The sequence below is a fragment of the Gouania willdenowi genome, chromosome 1 (genome assembly GCF_900634775.1).
Source record: "Gouania willdenowi chromosome 1, fGouWil2.1, whole genome shotgun sequence".
Classification (NCBI taxonomy): Eukaryota; Metazoa; Chordata; class Actinopteri; order Blenniiformes; family Gobiesocidae; genus Gouania; species Gouania willdenowi.
This window is the reverse complement of record NC_041044.1, coordinates 8620583-8647412: the sequence shown is the minus strand read 5'-3', so window position 1 is coordinate 8647412 and position 26830 is coordinate 8620583. Positions and strand designations below refer to the sequence as shown.

General features: G+C 37.2%; 1 protein-coding gene across 1 annotated transcript in view; it reads right to left on the bottom strand.

Annotated features, from left to right (window-relative positions):
* The window catches only part of lcor (ligand dependent nuclear receptor corepressor), a 116231-nt gene that overhangs the window by 17434 nt on the left and 71967 nt on the right, over window positions 1–26830 (bottom strand). Inside the window, exons 3-5 of the mRNA XM_028447823.1 lie at window positions 24958–25037; window positions 15607–15739; window positions 8692–9192 (exon numbers count right to left, since the gene is read on the bottom strand). Of these exons, the coding sequence (XP_028303624.1) occupies window positions 8692–9192; window positions 15607–15739; window positions 24958–25037 (714 nt within the window). The remainder of the gene's footprint in view (window positions 1–8691; window positions 9193–15606; window positions 15740–24957; window positions 25038–26830) is intronic.

Below are 26830 nucleotides of genomic sequence, written 5' to 3'. Positions count from 1 at the left end.
TATCCTGGCCTGTCAGTTCACTTTTCTCTGCCTCAGTGAAAGGAGAAGTTAGAGACAGACGACGTGAACTGGAGCGAGTACTGCAGCCTCTGAGCCAATCAGACTACATGAAATATATAAAAATGCATTTATTTAACGTTAACAGTCAGTAATAGCAGGTTTTACAATGATCCAAATGGTGCTAACATGATAAGCAGTGTTAGCTATAGTTAGTTAGTTAGTTGGCTAGCTAGCTAGATAGTTCGTTACTGTAGTTAGCTAGTTAGCTAGGTAGTTAGTTAGTTAGTTAGCAAGCAAGCTAGCTATCTAGTTAGTTAGCTAGTTAGCTAATCAGTTAGTTTTCTGCTGCAGTATTAGCTATGTTGTGGGCAAATGTTTCTGCTTACTGGCAGTGTTTCCTTTCTTTGATGAAATATCCACTTTGCTAGTGTTGCAAGTTGCCCTATTGTCATCCTTTCTCGTGAAATGAGAAAAAATTTTGTTTGTTCCACTTGGGCGCCATGTTTCCTGCTGGCTACACTGGTGAATGATGTTGCCATGCATGTTGCGTAACTTGCGTAAGCTGGGTGACGTTATTCGCACACAGTGGAATTGAATTGGGAATTGTTAACAAAATTGGCAAACGATTCAAAGGAATTGAAACACAGGGAAACGGTTCGATTCCCAGTACGCTGACAACTTTAGACGTCGGACGGTTGAAGGATTTTCTTAGAAATAGGAAGCTAAAGGTGAAATGAGGAAAGAACTAGTCATCATGGTGTTTTCTGTGATTCAAAATGAAAATTCCCAACACCTTGAAAACACTGGCCGGTGCGACTATGTGTGTCATTTCACGAGGACAGATGACAAAGAGCCGCTTCATCATAGTGAACGCCTTTTTAAAACTAAAAATTTGTAAGAACTTGTATATAGGAAATCTTCATTATTAGTGAAAGGTCCAGTTTAAAGAAATGTTACATTTTTTTTCTTCCCATATTTAAGATGTGACAAATGAACATGAAAAAGACAATAGTGTCCTTCTTTCCCCATGTCTTCATTACACTTCAGTCCAGATTGACTAACAATCACACAACATCTTTAACATTGTGTGGACTGTTTTGAAAAGTGATCAAAATCTGATTAACCTGTACAAGTAGTTGCCATGGTAACCATGACATACTTCCACCAAGTGAACATGTTACATCATTTGCTTTCAAATACTGTTAGCTGTAATATATATATATTCTATAATCGTGTTCTCAAAGAGAAAAATGACAATGTTAAATACATCAGTTCAGACAAGTTGAACTTATGTCAAAAAAATTGTTATTGGTGGATCAGAAAAAAAAGAGGACTCAAACTTTAAAAAGCTAGTGAGCTGGTTATTTTCATGAAACAAATCCATTATAAGGTTTGATTGGACTGTCACTAAAGAAAAATGAGGCATGTTTGGCATATTTCAGAACAGGTGGAGTCTCTGTGACACTTGACAAACTGCACTCTTGGAAATATGGCAACGTGCTGTGCGTGATATCTCAGCTTATTTGCAAATATGTTCGTCAACTGAGGTTTTCACACACGTGAAGAAATGCCTGCTAACACTTTGTATCAATACCCTGTGAGGTGAACATGAGTTCAATGCTGATTAACCATAATAAGTCAATTACCTGATTTAACATGAACTTCATTTCTAAGATCAAATTAAGGAAAAATACATTTATAGACAAGGTGAACTGTTCAGCTATCATAGTGAAAGAAGAACACTAAAGCCCTTTCTCCAATTATTATTGCATTTCACTCTAGTCAGCTTTAAAGAACATTAATACCGTTACAGAAATTGAAAAGAAGACACGATTTCTGAAACAATCTTACTATGAAGTGGGGCCGAGGGCAACCAAACTATTGGCAAAAAGACTAAAAAAACAACAAGCAGACAGGACAATTCATAAGATAAGAGATATAAACACAAATCAGATTATCAATGAACCCAAGGACATTGAAACTACATTTATGAACTATTATAGAGACTTGTATAGCCAGCCCCCATCTGCTGATACAGACCAAATGAAAGCTTTTCTTGAGAAACTCGACTTACCAGCAATTGGGAAAAATCAGAATGACCTCTTGACATCACCCATTACAAGAGAAGAAATTCAAAAGGCAGTAAATAAACTAAAATTAGGTAAATCTCCCGGCAGTGATGGCCTACCATCTGAGTGGTACCGAACATTTAGTGAACAACTTATCCCACTACTTGAATTATCATTTAATTATACACTTGAATATGGTGAAATTCCACCATCCTGGAAGGAAGCAATAATAACAATGATCCCTAAGAAAAATTACAGCGAGACTTGTTCAGATTACAGACCTATATCACTACTCAACGTTGACTATAAATTGTATACTTCTATAATTTCAAAAAGATATGACCATTTTATTAGCGACATAATTGAGGAAGACCAGACAGGCTTTATTAAAGGACGCCAAACCCATGACAACATTAGGAGAACTTTGCACATTATTGATCATATCCAGAATCAAAATATCAATGCAGCCTTAGTAAGCCTGGATGCGGAAAAGGCATTTGATTGCGTTAATTGGAATTTTCTTTACTTGACTCTTAAACAATTTGGACTCAATGACAAAGCTGTTAAATGTATTCAAGCACTTTACCAAAGACCGACTGCAAGGATAAGAATAAACGGCAGCCTGACTGAGTGCATAACTTTAGAACGGTCCACCAGGCACCTTGTTTGCAATCTTCATAGAGCCATTAGCTCAAGCAATCAGACAGAATACAGGTCTTAAAGGGATAAAGATTGGACGAGAAGTACATACTATTGGACTCTTTGCTGACGACGTGATCTGTTTTTTGGAGGAACCAGACACGTGTATTCCCATATTAATCAACCAGCTTGAAACATTTGGCTTCTGCTCAGGATATAAGTTAAATCTAACTAAAACGCAAATTTTAGCATTCAATTATCACCCCTCTGAACACATACAATTAAAATACAATTTGGATTGGAATGCAACAAAAATGGAATATCTCGGTGTCACTCTAACACGAAGAATCGACAAAATGTACGAAGCAAACTATAACGAAGTGGATAAACAAATTAGAAATGATATAGATAGGTGGGCTGTTCTTCCGTTAGACATTGGTTCACGAATAGAGACCATAAAAATGAATATTCTGCCTCGTTTCCTCTACCTATTTCAGTCGCTACCTATGGAGATACCTGAGAAACAATTCAGACTATGGGACAAAACAATTTCAAGGTATATATGGAATGGTCACAGACCAAGAATAAAATTCAAAACGCTACAGATAGGGAAAGATAAGGGAGGAATGTCGCTGCCAAACCTCAAAGAATATTTTTATGCAGCACAAATTAGACCTGTAATTTGTTGGTGTGATGAAAATTATGTAGCAAAATGGAAAAATTTAGAGAAATTTGTACAAGGAAGAGAAATCGGGGGCCTTATTGGAGACCGGGAAGAAGCACTAAGTATGATTAAACATGTGGACACTATCACCCAATTCACTTTAAAAATGTGGTTTAAGTTAGTTAAAAAATATAGATTGGAGAAAGAGCTGAGATTAATCCAATGGATAGCCTATGATAGGCGTTTCACCCCCAGTTCTCATGACCAGACATTTAAGCAATGGATTTCAAGTGGAATAACAGCCATGTGTATGCTAATTAAAAATGGGAATTTTATGAGTTTTCAGGAGATTAAAGAAAAATATAATTTAAACAATCAGGATCACTATAGGTATCTACAAATAAGGGACTACTTTGACAAAGAAATAAAGCATAATATAAATTTGGATAATAATGGAATAATCAGAACCATAATTGGAATATACAATACAAAGAAATATAGAATAATATCTACATTGTATCAAAATCTATTGGAGACAAGAGGGAATACAACTTCATATGTCAAACGTAAATGGGAGGGAGAGCTGGGGGTGAATATCTCTGAAGATGAATGGCTAGACATTTGGAGAACACAACAGTCAAGCACATCATCACGTGCATGGAGGCTATTTTGTTGGAAGAATATAATTAGATTTTTTATCACACCTAAAATTCAACACAAATACCTGTCAGTACCACAACCATGTTGGAGAAAGTGCGGGGCAACAAACGTAGACCATTCTCATGTCTTTTGGCTTTGCCCCAAAATTGTAAAATTTTGGAAGGATGTTCATTTGTTTATTGTCAGAATTCTGAACTATGACATACCCAACTCATGTTTATTACTGTACTTTGGCAGAATGACAGGAAATGTGTTAAAAGAGGACAGATATTTGTTTAAAATTTTGTTAGTAGCTTGTAAAAAAGCAATTACGAGAAAATGGTATAAACCAGACCCACCAACACAAGATGACTGGCTCAAAATGGTGAAAGAGATACACGTCATGGAGCTTTTGACCCATAAGTTAAGAACCCAAGAAGAAAAATGTCTGGAAAAATGGGAGAAATGGACTGTACACACATCGACAGGATAAAGACTATCACACTGACACCAACATCAGATCAAACTGTAGAGACACGGCAATGCAACATGTTCTTTATCTGTTTTTGTTTGTTTTTGCTTTTTTTTGTGTCTTTTACTTTTGTATGTAAAAAAGGAAATAAAAAATAAAGTATAAAAAAAAAAAAGAACATTAATACCGGTCCTAAAGAAAGTAATATATTTCTAAGGTAGAACGATATATTTTTCAACAAGATACCACAATATTAAAATGTCATAAGATGTAGCATCGAGGGTAGGGCTGGTATCTCAACAGGGGGTCAGACAAAAAAAACAAAACAAAAATACTACGATCTACTACACATCATTGTTGTGTTTTGTTTTTATTTCTTATATTTCTGTTTAGTTGAAAAAAAAATACTGCATCACTGTTACATAGGGCTGCAATTTTGATTATTACACCCAAGGATTATAAAAATAATGTAATCGAGAAAAAATGATAACAATAATTTTTAAAAAATTACATGTTTTATTCGCTAAATAAAATAAACCCACTAGTTCGGACATCTACAAATAATAAATCTAGGCACACACATGTTATTAATACTAACTTTGAGTTGTTTAATCCACTCACATGTAAGCTCCTCCCCTCCGCCCCTTTCAAAGCCATAGCTAGCCTGCAGGTCAACACGAGGAAAGTTGTTGCTAGTGGTCTTGAAACATGACAGGAAAAACACTTGGTAAACAAGTGGCGAGTGAAATTCTCTTATAGAGGTTTGATGATGAAGACCTAGAGCAAAGACACATGACGTGCAAGAAGTGTTTTGTGCAAAAGTAAACATACTTAATTTTAGTGTTTGAAGGATTTTATTTAAGTTGAAAGAATATTATGTTTATTTGTACAAAAAATAAATAACTTTTTGGTTGACAAATAATCGTTTGAATAATCGTGATTTCAATTATGACTCAAATAATCGTGATTTCAATTATGACTCAAATAATCGTGATTATTATTTTTTCTATAATTGAGCAGCCCTACTGTTACATCATTTATTATATATAAATATAAATATTTACATGACTTTGCAAATGTGATTTCTGAATAAAACTGATTCTTCTTCAAAATACATCAAAGATATTTAGTCATAACATTTTTATACAGGCTCTCTTCATCAGTGCACTATAATCCCTAAAGTGCAGCTGACCTTTTGACCGCTGTAACCCATATAGTCCTATACTGACACAGTGCTGTCTCGATAATCTTCTGGGGATTTTTGTAGTTTAATGGGACAAAAAAAAAAAAAAAAACATTAGGTGATATTGAAAATAAAAAGGGACAAGTATATACAGATTGGACAGGGAATTGTTTTAATCTGTAAATGTAAAGGACAGTCTGGGTATATGCAGGATTCATATGTGACAAACTAAATCTGTAAAGCAGAAGTCACACAGTAAATATTGGCTCCAAAATTTCCATTTGTGACCTTAATTATTATTAGTTAACATTAAGTGTCATAAATGGGTCATGCTAATCAGCATTTTAATTATAATCTACTTCTAAACTAGCATGCAATGTATTCAAGCTCCTGATGTTACCTTAATAATTATCGAACAGTTAAATAAGGTTTGCTTATAATGGTTTGTTTTTATGCCACAACATGCCCTGAATTCTAGTGTGAACATGAGTTGAAACTTATATAAAAACAGTATGTAGGTACAGTCTGTTCTTGAAATAAGTGTTTCACTAACTAAAATACAAAAATGGCATTTTTATGGATGAGTCTCTTTACAGTTAGTTACAACAAGCTTATGTACAGTACTTCAATGGAATTATGTGTTTCTGTAAACATTCAAGAAAAACCTTAAATAATCAATCTTTCTGTGACATCCATCACTCTGCATGAGGATCAGTGTCGTTGCTGTTTGTGGGTTAAACAGCTGTTGTGCAGTGGTGGTATTTGTATGCCTCATACATTTTAATAACATTGAGTATAGCAAGTTCAGCTGTGATTAAAATGTACATTTGAAAAACGTAATCTCCAAAGGCAAAGGCTCATAGGGTGATTTGTTCAAATCAAAGGTTGCTGCAGGGCTTTATCCAAACTCAACTTGAAGCAAAAAGTGAGGCAACAATTTCTTTGAAATACAGAAATCTTTAGAAAAAGTAAAAAGAAAAAAAAAAAAGTAAAAGTGGATGTAGATTGATAATAACTGAAGTTCCTACATTGAACTAGGCTGATGTGCTTTGGGGATAGTCCCCTTCAGGGGCTGGGGTTCATCCTGTGTGGGTTTGAGGTGAGCGTAAATGCCTGCATCTTTTTTGTGAAAATGAAGGAGGCTTACGGTAAGCAGATTCCAAAAAGCTGGTATTAAAGGGATCGGAAGAGGGTGGGGGTGGGGGGGTCTCAGTGTGTGCTGAACCCACGAGCTGCCCTTCAACTCTGCAGCCTGTGTGTGGTGATCAGAAAAAGTCGACCCCCTGCTGGTGGGTTTGATTAAAGTTAGACTTAGTGCTGAGTTACATTTCAGAGATCAGGACAGTGCTGTGACCGCTGACAGCTTTATGGAGATTTTTTAAAAGCACCAAGTTTGACATTCTGTCTGGTAATGGAATGTTAAAGAAGATACATTGTTTTCTAATTATATGAAATATAAATATCATCAGAACAAATAGCATGGACATGGAATTTAACATTGGAGAGGACTTCCCACCTCATCCAGAAACAATTTTAGCCAAAAAACACCTGAAACGGTTGCCAGTCCATCATTGTCCACCATAGCGAAAAGTAATTATGGGTAAATAAGCAAGATTCAGGAAACCAAACATAATCCTGACAGTCCTTATGGATTTAAACATTCAGGAGTTTAAATTAAATATCAACACCTTTACTTTGATTAGTGAGTTTCAACTCTTTCAGCGATTGACCAATTTTGACAAATAAGATATCAAAACATGTAAAAATTCAACACAGGGCAGCTTATACTTTGTGATTAGTGTTTTTTTTTTTTGTTCAAAAATGTTCCCGTTTATTTCAATAGGCAAGTTCAGCCTTTTCAACTTTTTTTTCCCTCAGCTTTAAACCATTCTTCATCCGATTTCAAAATACAAAATTCCAACCAAAAACAACACTGTTTCTGCAGTAAAAGCAGAAAGTAATTAATGCAGCAATTGATGAGTGTTAATGCTATTTAAATTAGTGAGCTCTGATGCTGCGTTCATACAGATCAGCCTACGTCATAAGATGGAATATATTTATATGTTATATTATCTACAGGACTGAGGCTCTTTGCATCACCACAGAATACATGAATTAATTAATTAATCGGTGTGAAAGCGCCCGATGCACGCAGGCTTTACCAGCTGACTTATTTTATTAATTTTACTTTATCAGTCCATCAGATACAAATCTCTATGTTTCCTAAAGGATGTCATCATTGGTAAATGAAAAAATTGCATCAATGTCTAAATATTCTCTCTCTCTCGTCAGCTGTCAGATCAGATCCACACAATGACATGTTCACACATCACTTTTAATTGGACAGCTCGTTTTCTAAAAGAACTGATTGGTCAGGAGGCGGGACTTTAGCACACGCTCAGATCCTAGCCAGAGAAAAACCTGCTCCCGAGCAGGCTAGTCGTTCAGCATAAGTTTCCATGGTGTTTTTTTTTTTAATTTATTATTATTATTATTATTATTATTATTATTATTATTATTATTATTATTATTTCTTTTTATTTAAGTGTGTGTTATATGTCATTCCTCATTCCCGGAGAGCACCTTAATTTTGTTGTATATGTTGGACAATGACAATAAAAAGCTTCTATTCTATATACTGTATATTCTATATAATAACTAAAAAATTCACCTTTGTCATGTTTGTCTTTATTCTATTTAGAAATTATTTTATTTTGTAAATCAAATGAAATATGAACGTACTATTCAACCCATTTAAAGGATCATCATTCACACATAATGATACAACTAAGGTAACACAGTGTATTTAAGTCAGTTTTGTGTACGTACATAAATGTGGTACATAAGGGTTGTGGTCAGTCAGGGCTGGGACTTCACAGGTAAACTTTTACAGTTAACGGTTTTAAAGGCAAGGTCAGGGGTTCGGATTAGCCTCATGATGATCACATTTTAGAGAGGCCAAGACTCAGAGGGATTAACTCAGTGTCACCTAATGGGAGTGAGTGGGTGGGGGAGTTGCTTCTACCTTGCTGGCTGGGCTCTGGATCAGTCTGGTTCTTTTTGACGGTGAGGTCCAGCGGGCCATCCTGGTCGGTCATGAGAAGCTTGCTGAGGACAGGGTTCTGTGCAGAGGCAGCAGCCGTACCCCCCCCTCCTCCTGCTCCTGCTCCACCATTACTGGCTCCTGTACCATTGATGCTCTGGGTGCAGACGGAAGCTGAGGCGGTGGCGGCAGCAGTAGCAGTGGAGGAGGTGGGGCTGAGGCCCGGCCCCTGGGTCGGGGACGGAGAGGAGGAGGCCGATGACGAAGGGGAGTGTGGCGCAGGCAGAGGCCCGGGCGAGGAACTGAGGGCCGGGGCCAGAGACAGCGCTCTTGGCAGGCTTTGGTCCTTCATGGTGCCGTTGGGCAGGGGCAGGTCGTCCTGAGTATTTTTTGAGGTATATTCGGCAGCGAACTGGCGGATCATTCGCTGCATGATCTCACGAGCCACTAGAGGAATGTGAGGGTCTGAGAAACTTGGGAGGTCTGAGGAGAAAGAGCAGAGGAGCCAACATGTCAGCGATCTGTTCTCGAGGAATTTGCTCAGTCGGCACGTTCAGCAGCTTATTTATCCCATTTCATCGTGAAAATGTAATCTCATAGCAATGCTCAAATAATCCAAAAATCACTCTGTGGCAGAGCTTAATCCTGCCTGTTCACCATGTCCAAAGTACCATGATATGAGTGCAAACAGCAGATTATCCCTCGCTAAAGCTGGGCCATCCATGGGAACTCCTTCATGTTACCACAATTACTTGATGTTTTTCCCCTAAATTGTACTTTATGTTACAATTTCTTTCTTTCCCTTCTTTCTTTTATCTCTATTTTCTCATTGTGCATCATTGTGCTCTGGATTGTTATAAAAATGTAAAGAGCACAATTCTATTAAGATGAAAACACTAATGGCATAAAGCCACAGATCATCAGCCTCACACATAATAAATAAGAAAACTCTACCAGTGCACACGTGAGCATGTTTAATGTGCCCTAATAGGTTATTATGGACGTATAACCTGAAGTAATTCTGTGAACACAAAATGAGGTGTTTGTGATGATTTCATTCAGCTTTATTCTTCCTTTATTCACTATTTATTATTTTAGATGGACAATTCAAACCCTATCATGCATTAAAAAGGCAAACGTTTTCTGATTGGTTTAGAGCTCAAACCTAAGAACCAATGAGACATTTGCACCATCCATTAAATTAAGGTTTGTTGTGTATGTTTAGTGCTCAAACAGTAACTACTTACTACTATTGCCTTTAATACTTTGTAAACTTAATTTAAAACCATAGTTTTAAATGTAATATTTGTAATTCAGTCAGGCAAAGGTAGTTCTAGTACATGATGGTATTAATATATTTGGGCCATCTTTTTACTGATCACTTTAATATAAAAACTAGGCAAGACCTGTATTCGATGCGAATATGCATTTGGCAATGGAAAATTGGCAAAAATGACAACCTGTATTTGGATTTGTTGACAAGTTATATAATGCAGGAAAAACAGAATACTGACCTTGACCTTAAATATTACCTTGAGCAAAGGTCAAGGTCACAGATTGAAAGTAAATGTTGTTCAATGGTACCAGTCTGAGCACTGTATCTCAATTTGTGGCCAAGTTATAGGGAAAAAGACATTTTTTTTTTTTTTTTTTTGTGACGTCATGAACTTTGATCCCTACCAATCTTTTTACTGTTAGGTTGTACAGCTTCAGTCTGATTAAAAAAAATACTCAATTTGAGTCAAACCTGTACAATACATATTCATAGAGATATGGAACATTTTGACACTTGACATGACCTTGACCTTGACATTTTGGCTCCAAAAAAGGTCGAAAAATCATCCTTGACATTGCCCTATGAGATGACAGTTTTCAATTGCCAATTACATTTGGCATTTACATTTCTTTTTTTATTCTTGGATGCTTTTTAATGACATATAAAAAAATAATGTGAGCTCTATAAATGTCATATATATATATATATATATATATATATATATATATAATACCATAGAAGGAATTTTCATAAATGTAATAAAATATTTAGAATTTGGACAACAGCACCTATAATAACCTAGTGCACATAAAAATAACTGTCAACTGGTTAGTTGGCCACAATCCTCTCATCAAAACCCCGATTTTTCGTGATCCCCTGCTGGGATAAACAATCCTCCCACAAACACTGGTCATTGATCTCATTGGTTAATACAAACGGAGCAAAACAGCTCCAATGACGACGGTTTCCTTGTTACTAATGCATTAATCTGGCATTGTCCCAGATATGTCTGCACCACTTATCTCTATTTCTCTCTGTTCTTACTGGTTACGTTATTTAGACACTTTGATGTATGTTACAGAATGAGAGCCTAAACCCCTCAAACAATACATTAGCCCAAAAAATGTAATCCTGAAGCTTGGTTGAAATAATCCAAAAATCACATGGGTGCTATATACTGTATATACTGTATACATTATATACAGTATACATAATCCTGCCTGTTGAGCACTGTTCACACTCTGCTGTGTATGCCAGGTGTCTGCTGCTATTTTTAAGCCTTTTTAAACCCACTGGCTTTCCCAGCATGCTTCCTGTTATTATCGTGGTGCCACTCTTCTTCTCAATGTAGTTCCAGTTATTTTAGATTCTAACGCCAAAACCTCTAAAAGTCCCAAAACCCCTTTAATAAATGTTTTATGCTTAATCCAGTTAATGACAACATGAACAATGTCATCAAACTTTTGAAGTAATAAATCAGAAAGATTTCTTCCATCTATGATTTTTGGAGAAGGTGTGGGTTAAAATCTAATTTTACAGTCTTTTCTTTGTCCTTTGACTTCTACTCATCTGATGATGATGATTATGATTATGAATATGATGATCATTGTCTCTTTTATTATTACTGTTGATACACTTTACATATTGGTTCCTTTGCAGTCGACTGTATTTGTCCTTTCTACTGATTATGATATTATACAGGGGTGGTTTGAATTGAGCAGTGTTTGAAAAAGCACAAGTAAAATGATTTCAGTCACCTGTGTGTACACCCTATACATTCATTAGCAAGAATATTCTTAATTTACCAAATTCATAGCAAAATAATGGCATTGACGGTAAAAAAAAAAAAAAAAAAAAAACTTTTTCCCAAAGCGTTGTTTTGGAAATCTGAGTAATCAAACTAGAAAAGTGTGAATTTTAAGGAAAAAAAATACTATTTATGATCTAAAAAAGACCAATTAATCCCACTGATGGCAACATTGTTAGTGCAACTGTACCTAAAAAAAGTTAGACTTAAAATTGGTATCTGACAATGTTTTGTCCTTTGAATGTGTCTGTAAATGTTTGCTCTAAATCAACTACTATGAGTTCAGGTTCACACATCCTCTGTTCAGCCCGTAATGACGTTAGCTGACAACATGCCAGCCAGGCTACCTGTGAGAATGCAATGCATTGTTTGTGTGCCTGACAGTTCTACTGCTGTATAAATGACTGCAAGAATGAGTGTGTGTGTGTGTGTGTGTGTGTGTGTGTGTGTGTGTTTGTCGTGCCCGTGCTGTTGTTTGTGTATCTATATATAGCTGCTCCACAGGCAGCCAAGCCTGTGAGAGTGGGGCCAGATTGATTAGGCCAGAACATTGATTGGACAAACATCTGCTTCCTCTCTCCTGGAAACAAACACACAACAGCTACTGTGCAGAGGCCTCCACTCACATTAAACTGCATCTGCCACAGCTGCCTTTTGGGTCGAGTCACAAATAGTCAAACAAATGCATGTTGACGTGAAACAGAACTCAACACAAATATAAAGTATCCACAAGACAGGACATTATTCAAGACTAAAAGATTAATTACTAGTTTTGGATATGATGAATTAGTTCTTTGTAACACTAAACAATTCTATTTATTTGGAAATACATTATAGTTGTAATCAATTCCATCTCATGTACTGGTTTGCTTCGCTTCTGAATACATTAGTTTGAATTAAGATTTAATGTAGCAAATTCTACAAGGTTGCAACACCTTTTGTTGTTTATATTTTTTATGTTGACCTAATATTCACATTAATACTCCTTTTATAATAAACATTTGTTTCAAACTCACAGAAAATTCTCCGACCCATTCTGAGGAAACTTCCCACTGCCAAATTTTACACACCAGTGTGTAAAATAACCCACTGCAGAGTTTTTCACATGACCTCTCTTATTAATCAGGGCACTGTTAACTGTTAGAAAAGTGGGCCGGCCTCTCTGACCCAGATACTACTCAGTTTAGGATCTACCTGCAAGGCAGAAAAGTCTTTGTTCCAGTTATAGAACTGTTGAAAAGTTCCATGTGGTGTCCCTCAGGGATCAAATTCTGGCCTCTTTTACATTGTTAGACTTTCCTATAGTGTTAACGTGTATCCCAATCACTTCTTTTCCAAAACCTGTGATTGTTTTCTACAAGGGGAAGCCTGAACAATGTGTCTTCTTACAGTTTAAAAGTTCATGAGAACATAATCATAGTGAAACGATGATAGTGAATTTCACACACATACCAATCTTTATGGCTTTTGCAGGGCTTGACATTAACGCTTGCCCTGGCAATTTAAAGTTATAGTGTGACACGCTATCATTATACTTTTTTTTAGATATTTTCATCTGTTACAGACCCCACCACACCATAGCAGTTTAGCACCAACGTGATCTAACGCTGCGCTTCAAGCAACTTAGGATTTGAGATTTCTCGACCATATACTTGAAAAAGTGAAAACATCACATGAAGTTGGAGCTCCTACTTGTTAAAGTTGGGAAAAATATTGATTATTGTAGTGGTCGGCCAAGTGTGAGACATTTGCCGCTGAACTTGGATATCGGAAACATTTTATTCCCAAGTTTTGTGGAACACAATTTGACGTGTTTCTCACTTTTTATTGGCTACATTCCGTTCCAGGTCAGGAGTCGGAAGTCGTCGGCTTCCCACACATGACAAGTTTTGGTTGTAAATATTGAACGAGTTTATTATTTCCGGTAAGAGTAGAGCAGAATGCTTTTTAATATACTGTTATAGACATTTTTCTCTGTAGGGTTAGTGGGTTGACTGCACCTCATCTCTGCAATGCACCTGCGATTAATTCCAAGTGTCAGAGTGAAGCCTGCTTTGTATACCGGGCATTTATTTGGCATTGACAGGGGGTTTTGGCGGGTACAATGCCAGGTGCAATATGGTCTACAGACCTGTACCAATCTGGGGCCTGGTGGTGGGAAGCCCTGACATAAAGCACTTTGCATTGTTTGATCTATTAGTACAATGATCATTTTTCTGCTAATTCATTTGCATGAATAGATGACAGAAAAATAATTATTATCATTATTATTATTGCAGTTCTTTGTTCAGATATTGCAATATAATCACCATTTTCATTTCTTATAATTAGAAATTTTTTGAATAGATTTGTTTTTAACTTTAAAAATGTTGTTTGTTGTCTAAAGAAAATTGAAAATTCCATGTAGCATGTAAATCGGATTCCCTACTGGGCCTACATGACGAGTGACCTTTGAAAGTGAATGTAGAGCCCTATTTTGCAGTGATATTAGATGATGAGTAGGGTTGGGTTGGGTTCCTAATGTTCGGTTCCAGAACCGTTACAAAGATTTTTGGATTCCTAAATGCCTGCACTAGTTTGTTTCTGCGGCTTGCTCTGTTTGTTTACGCGGGGTTTGTATAAGATGCGTTCAGAACGTGACTGCAGTGTGTGTGTTTGTGTGTGTGTGTGTGTGTGTGTGTGTGTGTGTGTGTGTGTGTGTGTGTGTGTGTGTGTGTGTGTGTGTGTGTGTGTGTGTGTGTGAATAATTGCTCCCTGGTAAAGACAGTCGCTCTAACAACAGGTAAAATGATAAACTGGTGATATTACAGTCTGTGTATGCAGTACAAGGACACATTTACTCCGACTCTGGGTCCTAGTGCCAGCGTCCGGTGAAACCTGTCCCGTTTACCGAGGTCCGTGTGTGATTAATAAGTCCGTGTGTCCATATGAAAGTCCGCATGTTTATGCCTCCGTCCATCCACTCTTTTCATTATATCCATGTCTTTTAAGGCTTTTATTACATAGTGTCAGTTGTAGTCTGGGCCGCTGCCATCTTGGATAATGTCGTCACCAACGCGTCATCGCTGCAAATCGTGCAAGTCGCAGAATGACCCAAATAACTGTAAAGAGGTTTTAAATAAGTCTATTTTCTTTTTAAAGTGGTGTTTTTTTTGTGGCTTTAGACTCCAATTACATTTCTGTATATAATATCTTCCCTACAATGTAAACAGGTTCACAATATATATATATATATATATATATATATATATATATATATATATATATATATATATATATATATATATATATATATATATATATATTTTTTTTTATAGTTTCTCTTTCCACTGTATCCAGAATAATAATAATCTTTCTCAATAAGAACTATTGATTGATTTGTCACACGACTGTTCCAGGGTTTGAGTTTGTTTCATTTAGTTTCACATCTACCTGTAGCTCTTTGTTTTTTACACTGATGACAACTTGTTTGTAGTTTTATTTCATAAAGTTTCACTTTTACAGTTACAGTTGGAAACCTTTGTTAATTGAATACCCAAGTAGTAGTACAGCAACCATATTAAACTGTATCATAAAAATGGCCTGTTTAAAGGGTTTTTCAAATTAAAAAAATATCCTGTGAAATCTGTGACCTGTTGACCTGCACATCTCAAAGAATCGGAATCGAGAATCGTTTAGAACAGAAATCAAAATTGAGAATCGGAATCAGAATCATTCAAATCCAAATGATGCCCAACCCTAGTGATGAGTAGTTGATGGATTAAATGTGTGAATGCGTATTAGTGTGTACAGAATGTGTGTACATGTGACTTACCTTTTCTGTGGAACACAGCATTGAGGAAGTCTTGGGCCTGTCTCTCCAGCCGGCTGATGCGAGATTGGTCGTGCTTGAAGGCTTCACAGTCCGACAGCACGTAGCTGCCTCCGCCGTTCTCCACACTGTGCTCCTACACAATCAAACGCAAAGAGACAAAACGAGTGAGAAAAAGGTATAAGGTGTCAAAAAATTCATACTCTCACACAAGCAGTCGCACAGCAAGCAACGCCAACGACTGGGCTTTCAGAGTCATTGTATAAACATGTCCAGCTGTGTCTGTCCATGCTGCTCCTGCTGTTGTGTCAAAATAATATGTGTTGTGTTGCGAGTACAGGCCGCCCGCATATTGGGTCTGAAAATGAAGAATCAGTTACTGAGTAGGAAACATGTTTTAATCTTTGACCTGTTCCTGGCCAATTTGTAGAGCTCAGGTTAGCACTTAGGCCTGTTTTACTAGAGTAGTAGTGTTTGTTTTTTTGCTTTCCCAAGTAAAAGCTTCCTCTGAAAGTCACATCATCAATGTCTCTAAAGAGTTTTGTGGAAATGTGTGTTAGTCCAACAAACTGGCAAACTTAACTTGGTGCACCATTTTCATGTAAAGCTAAGCAGTGATTCCAGTGCCCTGCATGAGATCAGTTAATAATATAATAACTTATTTGTTATTCTCTTTTATTTTTATCTCAGTAACTGTTGTTATAGGAGAGAAGCGGGAAACAAACACCCTGGTAGTTTTGCTTAATTCAGTTGGAAAGCAAAATAGGACTAAAATTTGGCACAACATGTTCATACCATCTCCTCACGTAACTGTGATTCAGTCCAAAATAAGGAATTGCCAAGAAAAGGAAGATTAACAATGATGAGCACCCTCAGCCAGCTGAATCTCTTCCAGGTGTGTTGGCTGCACAATGGTTTTTCAAATCAGTCACTGGTCCTTCAGGGGATGATTTTGTGCAACACTGGGCAGAGAGTCCAGAACTAATCTGGCCACCATGTTCTTATTATATTGTTTCTGAAATGTTCTATTCTTCAGATGTGAAGAGTTGAAGATCCAACACATCATTTAAAGGAATCTACAGAATGGAGTTATTTAATTAGACTGTATCAGGTAGCAATTCAGCTTCTTCTTCTTTCATTATGAATTTATTTATATTTTTAAAAAAATAACATAAAAAGTGCACTTTTGTCCAGTATTTTTTTTATTTAAGCCGTTTCCCAATCAAATGAGATTAATAATGACAAATTAGAGTGACAAAAAAAAATCTTGTCAGCCATTATTACAGGTTTTTACCACATTTTTATTATTCAATGGTAAATCTAAACTATTGACTGATTTTAACACACTTTTCAGCTTTAAGGGCCAACCTGCAGTACCTCTACAGTGTAACTAAAAACTAAAAATCTGTTGGTTTTGTGTGTTGTTGTTTTTTGCCCTTATTCAACATGCATCCGATCTGTTAAAGACAAACAGCACAAATCTGATTATTTTGAAACCTCTTTTGACCATGCGGGTCACTTTAGGGTGGCATTTAGTTCTAAACTGATAAAAGTCTCATTTAATGTGCAAAAATATATTTCCAATATATGAGCATTAAGGGTGTATCGATTAGATCGATGAATCCATTTATATACCTACGATCCAACTACATTGATCTGTGCTCGGCAAGTTGGCCTTCCAGATGACAGTGTTAGATCTAAAACAGTTAAGATAATCAATCAAACATCTTTTTTTTTTGCTAATATTGTATTATTTTCATGTTGAAAAAAGTCAGGTAAACCTAATATGTAATTTTATTGAAAACAGATTTAAGTATTTAAAATGAGAACAGAAAATGTTTACATTCTGTTAATTTAAACATGATAAAAGTGCTATTTGGGCTTCATACACATGCCCAAAGTGATTTTTTTTAATTGATTCCCTCAATCATTAGCTACAGGGTGATTTGCTCCTTTCTTACTGCAGGGTGAGCCCAAACACCTCGCTCCAATTTGATGACGTGTTCCCACTTTGATGACGAATTTGACGCGGCACTGAGCTGGAGAAGCCACGCCCACGCTCTGTCTCGTGTTTATAAAGCAGCATGAGATCGGCTACAGAGTGGGCGGTCCGTCCTCTGGCCCTACGTCACTGTGTGGGGAAAAGGAAGTCAGTGTCCCGTCTATAGACACGCCCACTCATGAATATGCATAAGTAGGCCACAAATCAGCCTGTTTGTGTAGAATTGCTCAGAAAGTGACTTTTCAGAGGCTAAAACTCTGGAAAACAAGCAAGTTTGGGAAAATAAACCTCAAATACTATATTGTTTACTTGTTTGTTTATGTCCATAATGTATTCATAGATGATTCCGAAACAACAAGAATCTAAGAAAGCTCAACTGTACTATACAGTATTCAGGTACAGTATGTATTTCAATCACACTGGTAGAATTATGATTTTGGCTAAAAAGTTACTGAATTGTTTTCAAATCATTAAATCATTTGGGATCGAATCGTTCTAAATGAACCAATATCGTCCTTGAATCAAATTGGCAACAAAGAGTCCTGATTTAAATCAAATTGTTGCTAAAACAAATGGAGCCTTTCACACTGGATGTTTTCAGATTTCATTCCAGTCTCTAAAATTCACTTTACGAGTGATCGTAACTTTTGCGTGTAGCCCTACATACATACTGAGCCTGTTTAATCATGACGAATATAAAGCATTATTCCATCAATCGACTGATGGAACATGTTTTACATTTGCTCTTAGTATGTACAGTACCTTCACAAGGCAGCATCGCAAAGGGGATTTGTGAGGATATGTAGGTGTACGCTCCAATGATATATTATTAACTGCCAACCAACAAACACAGTCATTCACATGACATCACACACAACATAGCACAGTTAGGGTTTTAAAAGCACAACTTTTGGAGGGGGGGTCAACCTCATACAGGTAGATCAGCGCACAGAAATAATCTATGTGCACACATCAGCCAGAACATTATGATTGCTGTTACCACTGTTTATTGTCAGCAGGGGTTGGAATAAATCACAGAAGAAAAAAGATAGAGGTGAATCTGCAACAGGGTTGGTGGATTCATGTGCTGAGGGAAGTGTGGCCTTTGTGGTCCAATCTAAGAAACGTCAACTGGGAAATATCTGCCCTTTGTTGTGTGTGAGGCGACAAAAGGGCTGGCCTTATAGTGGCGCTCATTAGTGCAAACTGTGACTTTTTACAGACAGTAACTCAGATTCCATTACTTGCTGATTCACGATGAACAAACTTCTGAGTATAGATGCAAATGATCACATCACAAAGTGAGCATGATCGGAATGACACACTTCGCTAATGACATATGGCCGGCCTTTTCATGCTAACAGCCAACACAATGGCTTTGTGTGTGTGTGCACGTCTTAAACCAGCAAGAGATCAATATGAACTGACCACAGGAACGTCGATTCAGCCACTGAATCACAAGGCAGTCGTTATCAGCGTGTTGCTTTTGTCTTAACGATATACGTTTCATAGTGTGTGTGTGTGCATGCGTGTGTGTGCGTGTGTGTGTTTTTCGCCTGGAAATTGAAATGGGGTCACCTGAAATGTCTAATAATTGATTAAAAACTGAATGATTAAAAAGCTTTTTTAAATGAGTCTTTTTCATATGAAAACACCACACAATTTTTAACAACTGTATTCTATATGTCAGTTGTTCTCAAACTTTTTTGGCTGAAGTCCCCACTTTCTCTTACGTTTGAATCCAAGTACCCCCTTATGTCCGACTACTACATTTTGCTTAGAATTCTGTGAAAACAAGAACAATAGAGCATAATGATGATACGAATGATTGATAACACACTTTTTAAAGAATCTCATTTTGTAAATAAGTGGAAAGAAACAGTATTTAGTGCAGTGGTTCCCAAACTTTTTTTTGCAATTTAATATCAAGAATTTATGGTGACACCAAAGACATTTTGTTTTCTAGAATTAGTTTTTGATCATGTCTGAACTCATATTATTATTTTTTATTTTACTGTATTTCAGTTTAACTAGATCTATATTTCACAAAGGGTCCCAATCCCAAGGGTAAAAAACTCTGAATCAGTGGCTCCTGAATAGATTTATTTCTACAGTTTTTATTATTTCTGGTCATCGCATGCCTTTGTTACATTTCCTCTCTCTCTCTCTCTCTCTCTCGTAGTAGTAGTAGTAGTAGTAGTAGTAGTAGTGCCAACACGTACCCCTACGGGTACACGTACCCCCTTTTGAGAAACACTGTCATATGTTAATAAATGTAGTTCAAATAAAATGCAGTCTGAAAATATATGAGCTGACACGTTTTTGCACTTTGGCCACTATGTGTCTACTCTGTATTTATAACACACTGTAGAACAAATGTGATCAAAAATTAATTATAGAAAAAAAAATTGTATCAGAAGTTGCCATAAAATTAGTGATACTAAAACAGATTGGGAACACTGGTGTCACCCCACAGCTGTTTCTGGTGGTCGTGTGAATGGCGTTAGATCAATGAATCAATGGATCCCACCACCAAAGCTCTGCTGGCATTTCACAACAAACCGAGGCTAATGACCCTAGGTCGCTGTTGTTGTTGTTGTTGTTGTTGTTGTTGTAAGTTGATGATTAATCAGAAAACATTGTAGAAAGATCATCTCTGTACATCAATGTTCAGCTAATTCACTTCATTTAATCCTGGTTATTGATCTTGTTTTTTTATGGCTTGTTTGAGTTCAGATTGTGTTTACTGTATCACATGCATAAGTGAGCATTGGGAGCCCCTCCCTCCAGTGTTAAAGGAATACATTAGCATTAGCAGGAAAGAGACAGAAAGGAGAGCGGATTGGGGGGGGGGGGGGGGGGGGGGGGGGGGCAGACAGGGGCTCACACAGGAGGAAGGAGGTGAGGGGGGGAGGTGGTTCCGGGGACAGATGGCTGACCTCAGGGGTCAGACAAGGGTCAAGTGTAAAAACAACGACGATCGATGAGTGAGGGGGGACCCCCCCCATTCTAACTTCCTTTCTTTCTTCTCTTGCTGTAGAATAACAGACATCTTAGAGGTAAACATTAACACCGTGCACAACAATTAGGCAACTTCATTCTGAACAGTTCAACCACCCTGTTTGAATGCTTTGCGATAATAATTATAAGAAAAGGAAATGGCTCCATTAGAATTTGAAACAGACTCATCCCAAGGGTTAGAGTTTAGAATGGTTTTTTTCAACCTTGGGGTCAGGACCCCATGTGGGGTTGCCTTGAATTAAAACGGGGTCGCCTGAAATTACTAATAATCGGTAAAAAATAATTAAAAAAAACTTAAACATTCTTATTATGCATATATTTCAAATGAAATTCAGTATGAAAATATCTGAGGTGGAACACTTATCCTGGCTAAGGCAAGAATAAAGGCTTCCTTTAAAATGTATTCGAGGTAAACTTAATGTAAATTGATACATTTGTTGGTATTTCCCCTAAAAATAAAGAAATAAAGTGCATGCTAATAACAGGATCCAAACCATTAAAGATTAAACTGAATTGTTTGTGTCCCATGTGGTTTAACATGAGAAATGAATACATTATCCTATATTACAGTGGATACTTTCAGTCTGCTGTAAACACAGTGGTGATTATATCTACACATGGGGGAACTTTGATAAACACCACAATGTGAGAATGAGTTCTCACCCAAAGGGTCCACAAGGGGAAAAATCTGCTGTTTATGTTTGTTTTTTGTAGTGGTCAAAATCTGTGTTACTCTGCAGCCCTTGTTTCCATAGTCTGTCTGTATGAGCATTAATCTGAGAGCATACAATCAAATCAATACGTTAATTAACAGAGTGACCTGATCTATCTTTCACCATGGCCTCCTGCAGAACATGACATTCTGTGCTTTCTCACAATTCCTAATGAATGAAGTTGCGTGCGTGGCCCCATGTTGCCTGTACTCCTTGTGGTGCACACTGTGGGTCGACGCCCTACACGGGACCCCGTCCATGATCACAACATCTGCTATCTGCTAGGGGTCATGATCTTTGGCCTGCTAATGATGGGGGTATGTGTATGTGCATGTGCCTTTCTGATGGATCGTAAGCTGAGGCGACTTTCAGAGGATATGAAGGTTCTCCGAAAGAAGAAGAACTTTTCGTTTGGAGAGTTGGAGGAACGTAAACAACGACTGGAAAAGAAAGCTCGAGGAGATACGGAGAAAAAGGACAGTGAGGAGGAGTAACAACAGGAACAATGACTGCAGACGAGAACGCGTCACATAAAAAAGGACAAAAAAAAAAAAACCGTTAAGGAAAAGATGAAATTATGAAGAAGATGAGAATGTTTGACAAGGGAAGAAACGAGGTTTGATGTAAAATTATCTGTGTTCAAATCAGGGGACGGATCTGGATAAGCATAATGCTTTTTTCCGTCGCCCTTTCCGGCATGCAATAGGACAAAAAAAAAAAAAAAAAAAAAAAAAAAAACAATGATGTGATTTTGCTCTGAATGTCAAAATTAATTTCTGTGATTGCAACCATGGCGGAAATGAACTGAATAAATAAATAAAAAAATTTAAATAAACATAAAAAGAATGGACAGGACAAGCTCCCCGGTGAAGTGAAGCTTTTATTTTTAGAGCTCCCCCGGCTGACTGGCTGCAGTATAGATCATAAACCCCGCCTCCTCAATGATAACAGATAGGATGTGGGTCAAACTGTAAAATTAAAATACTAAACTCTACTGTGATCATTAGTTATTATAACCCTACATTGTGTTCAAGTGCTCATTTTTCTGTGAAGTCTGTTTCAAATAAGCTATTTGAGGTTGAAAAATGGGATTTTACGCCATATATGACGATGATTGACAGCCACGGATCTTGCGTAACTCTCTTTGTGAATAGCAGTTACGTTTTGAAGGAAAGCCGAGACACCTTTTAACTATATATTTGAGTTGAAATATATCAAGATTTTCTACTAACCTCTATGATCTGAACAAGACTTTAGTAGAATATCCAGTGGGAAAGATATTTATGTTCTTGGCGTAGCTGGGCTTGATCAGGGCAGTACGCTAAATGGGCGGGGCATGTTACCAGGGCTCCTACTGCGCAGACTCTGGCTCCAAAATAAAACATAAAATTTGCAAGATGGAAGCGCCCCTAAGCGCTGTATTTTGTCTTCAAGAACGTTGAGTGGGAACAGCAACAGTGCACGCCCACTGGATCAAACGGGGAGACTCAACCACACCCAATGGCATCGTTGCTCATTTACCCCTGAATCTGAATCAAGCATGTGCATGTACGTGTGCGACAGCAGGCCCCACAAACTCATTATTATTTGGCTTTGAGCGCATTTTAACCGATGAGACACGAAAAGGAGGAACCGGTCACTATGTTGCTGTGGGAGACTCACTAATTTACACCAATGTCCCCCTCCTCCCTGTCCTCACACACACACACGCACGCACGCACGCACACACACACACACACGCACACACGCACACACACACACACACACACACACTCACCTCCAAATCATTATGTCAAGCTCCTTTCCATAAGCTAAATTGGGGTCAAGACCATGATGGCTGTATAGCACAAATAACAAGAGAAGCAGCAGGAGGAGACACAAAGATGTGTTCAATGGAAGCTCAAAAACAGGGCTGAACCACACAGACAAGGAAGAGTATGAGTATGAATAAACACTGGATTTACCATCTAATGAAATAAAAAGGCAACAATAAAGGTTGCCTTTCCATGACACAATAGGGGTTTTAATGTATTACCGTATACAAAATGTGTGCACATGTATTTCAAAAACACATTTGAAGTACTTCTTTGTTTATACCTTGAAATATAACTCGTCTACAAATTCACAAGTTTGTGATTAATCACAATAATTGTGTTTATTCTGAAACAGTTACATTTATTAAGGTAATATATGTAATTAGGAGCCAGGCAGCCTATGCTGCCGGGAATCTATTGTTATCCTGCGTGTTCCTCTTGTTCTGAGGAAATCATACTTCCCATGCATGAACATTTATACATTTTGCACAAAGGTCCAGTCCCCTGTAATACTGCCGCAGCTGAAAAAACAGGCTAATCACCCTAAAGGTGGTGCTACAGCAAGCCTCTAAAGTTTAAAATGTAAACATTTCTTAACATTTCAACCATATGGTACAGATTTACAATTTTCACCAACAAGTAGACCCAATACAGCACATCTTCAGACTGTCCTAAACAAATGATCCACACAGATGTTTGATTTATCAAAAACTGAGCCTACAGTGCATCAAAATGTTTGACTGTAAACGTGTACTTGCAAATTCTTACTAAATACATTTTCAATGTTCATCAAAAAAAAACATTTTGGAGTTATAATGTTCTTTTTTTTTTTTTTACTGCATTTTGAATTTGACTGTGAGCTAAACATCAGTTTTTAATTTATGGAGCAAATAAATCATAATTAAAAACAAATGACCAACTTCTCCATACTGTCTAGATGTGTTATGTGTATTTTTGCTGCTGTTTTGCACACAGGTTGTTGGCTTAGTCAAGTAGTGAAGCTACGTGAGACATTACCATGTGCTAATTAGCTCAGTGACATAGAGGATGTTCCATCATGAAATAGTTGTGGATTAATTATGTCTGACGAATAACAATAATAATTCCTTGGATTTTATGTATTGCTTTTATATAGACACTCAAAGTGCTTTTACATTGATGTACATTATTCTTTCACTCCACACACAGTGGTGGTAAGCTACTATTGTAGCCACAGCTGCCCTAGGGCAGACTGACAGAAGCAAGGCTGCCATAGTGAACTATCGGTCCCTCCCACCACCACCAACACTCACTCACACACCACATTCATATGAGGCAATGTGAGTAAAGTGCCTTGCCCAAGGACACAATGACAATGACTTGGCGAGAGCAGGATTATTCATTTATTGATTTATCATGGCAGCTGTAGAATTCCTATAATGATCAGGAAGAAGTTTTATAAATAGTGTATGACCACAGAGTTTCATCTCTTGTGCCAGAAATTGTGAGTTTAAGCTTCAACTGATGTAAAATGCACGTAAAATTTTCATTTCAACTGTACTATTTACTCAGAATTTCCTAATTTTGAATAAAATGGAATGGCCCCAACAATTGCAGGGGTTTTGAGTAGTTATGCTCTGGTATTGGAAATTCAGTTCCCCTGTCTTGTACCTTTTAAATAAAGTCATAATAAAAAAATAAAAATGATGTTAAAACATAATAATGTTTTTAATCCATACATTTTAGTGTTTAACTGAATTTCTGAACGTACTCTGCAGGACAAGCAAGCTCTCATATGAGGGGCTCCACATGTATGAAACTGTACCTTAACTTTCTCACGTCTTAAGCAGCAGAAGAGACAGTTTTCATCGAAGGACCAGTCTGAGACTTCCTCTGGCTCGCAGTCTGGAGGAGGCAGAAGACAGATTTCGCTCGTTACATATAACCATCTCTGAAAGGAAGAAAGCTGCTACTACGACGCAATGTTTTCAAGTTTCACTACCTATACAGCATTTATCCTCTTTCAGCACTAAAGAGGAAGTCAGCATTTCTTCAGATCATTCATCCAAAGTGATTGACTGCACATTTATTTTCCAGCAAGAAAATGACCCCAACAATAGGCTAAAGTCTATTTAGATTATTATTATCTTTAAAAAGAATAGAAATTCACTGAATTATTCGTTTTCCCAAGAAAGACTCAAACATCTCAAACAAACAGAGCTACATGCAAGTGTCGGTGGAGCCGCTGTATTTGTTTAATAATAAAAGTAAATGCTCCCTGTCTTGGCCAGGGTGTACCCCCACCTAACGCCCTATGAGAGCTGGAGATAGACACCAGCAGACACCCGTGACCCTGAGAAAAGGAGCAAGCGGGTCAGAAAATGGATGGATGCAATAAAACTAAGTATATGCAGCATTTCAACACAGGCTCTAAACTTTATTCACCTTATTAGTCTGAGCTACCAGACTCACTCACTTTGTTCTTGTTGTTGTTGTTGTTGTTGTTGTTGTTGTGTACACTAGTTCAAATCGCTACTCCTCTTTTATTCGTGAACGGATCGGGCTGAAATTTGGTAGCTATAATCTATGGATGTGTGTTTTGCCTGGCATAATTTTTTTTAAATATTTATATATGACTTAAGAAACAACTAATCTGTAAATGTGTACACCTTCATGAGAACATTAGGTATGAAATATATTTTAATGGCATATTTTACACTTTGGCTTTAACATGCCATGTGCCAACAACTTAAAATAACATACAATCTGCCTGTGGCTTTTAATTTAAATTTGACTATAGTGCAACATGGCTTTAGTCCAACCTAACTGAGGTATATATGCCTAGAACAACAAATAAATGCAGAAAGTTTGGACTTTCTTTTTAGATGTTTTTGAAAAAACATAAGCTGGTCAGCATGCAATTTTTATTTTATTTTTTTAAATAAAAATAAATCGATATGGATGCATTTTGATTGGATGCAAGAATCGCCGAATCAATTTTTTTTAACACCATGAGTATAATCTATGAATGTGTACACATTGACGCTAGGAGCCCAATTTTCGATTTGGGGCCCCAAACGAAAAAAATTGAAAGTCGATTTCTCTTTAATTTGCGAGTCAAATAGTACGACGGTTGGTGTTTCATTGGCACATACCAATATATGAATGGGGCCCATTACCCTGTACGTGTCACAGGGGCCCCCGGGGGCCCTATTTTTAAAATGACTACTCCTCCGTTAGTTCTTGTTAGATCAAAATGCTGTTTGGTATGAATACTCTGTGAATGAATATGATGTGACACTTGGAGCCCTTTTTTCTATGAGAACGTAGTCATGTGATATATTGTTTCAAAGGTAATTCAACATAGATCACAACTATGCCTCGCACAATCGGGCCTTTTTTTTCGGCAATTCTCATTTATTTGAGTCAAATATTGCAACAGTTGGTGGTACCAAATCATTGACACATACCAATATATGAATGGGGGCCCATTACTGAATTCTCGGGAACGTGGTACGTGCTATTCGGTGCGGAGATGTTCCGCGGGCCCGGGCGTAGTTCATCAGAACTTGTTCTGCCTGTTTTCACTATTATCCATAAAGAAGAGTTCAAATCTGAAGTGGAAATGAAACAGAGTACAAATCCCAACTCTGTCTGTTTCCATTTGGCATCCGAGTCTGCAGATACTGACAGCCCAG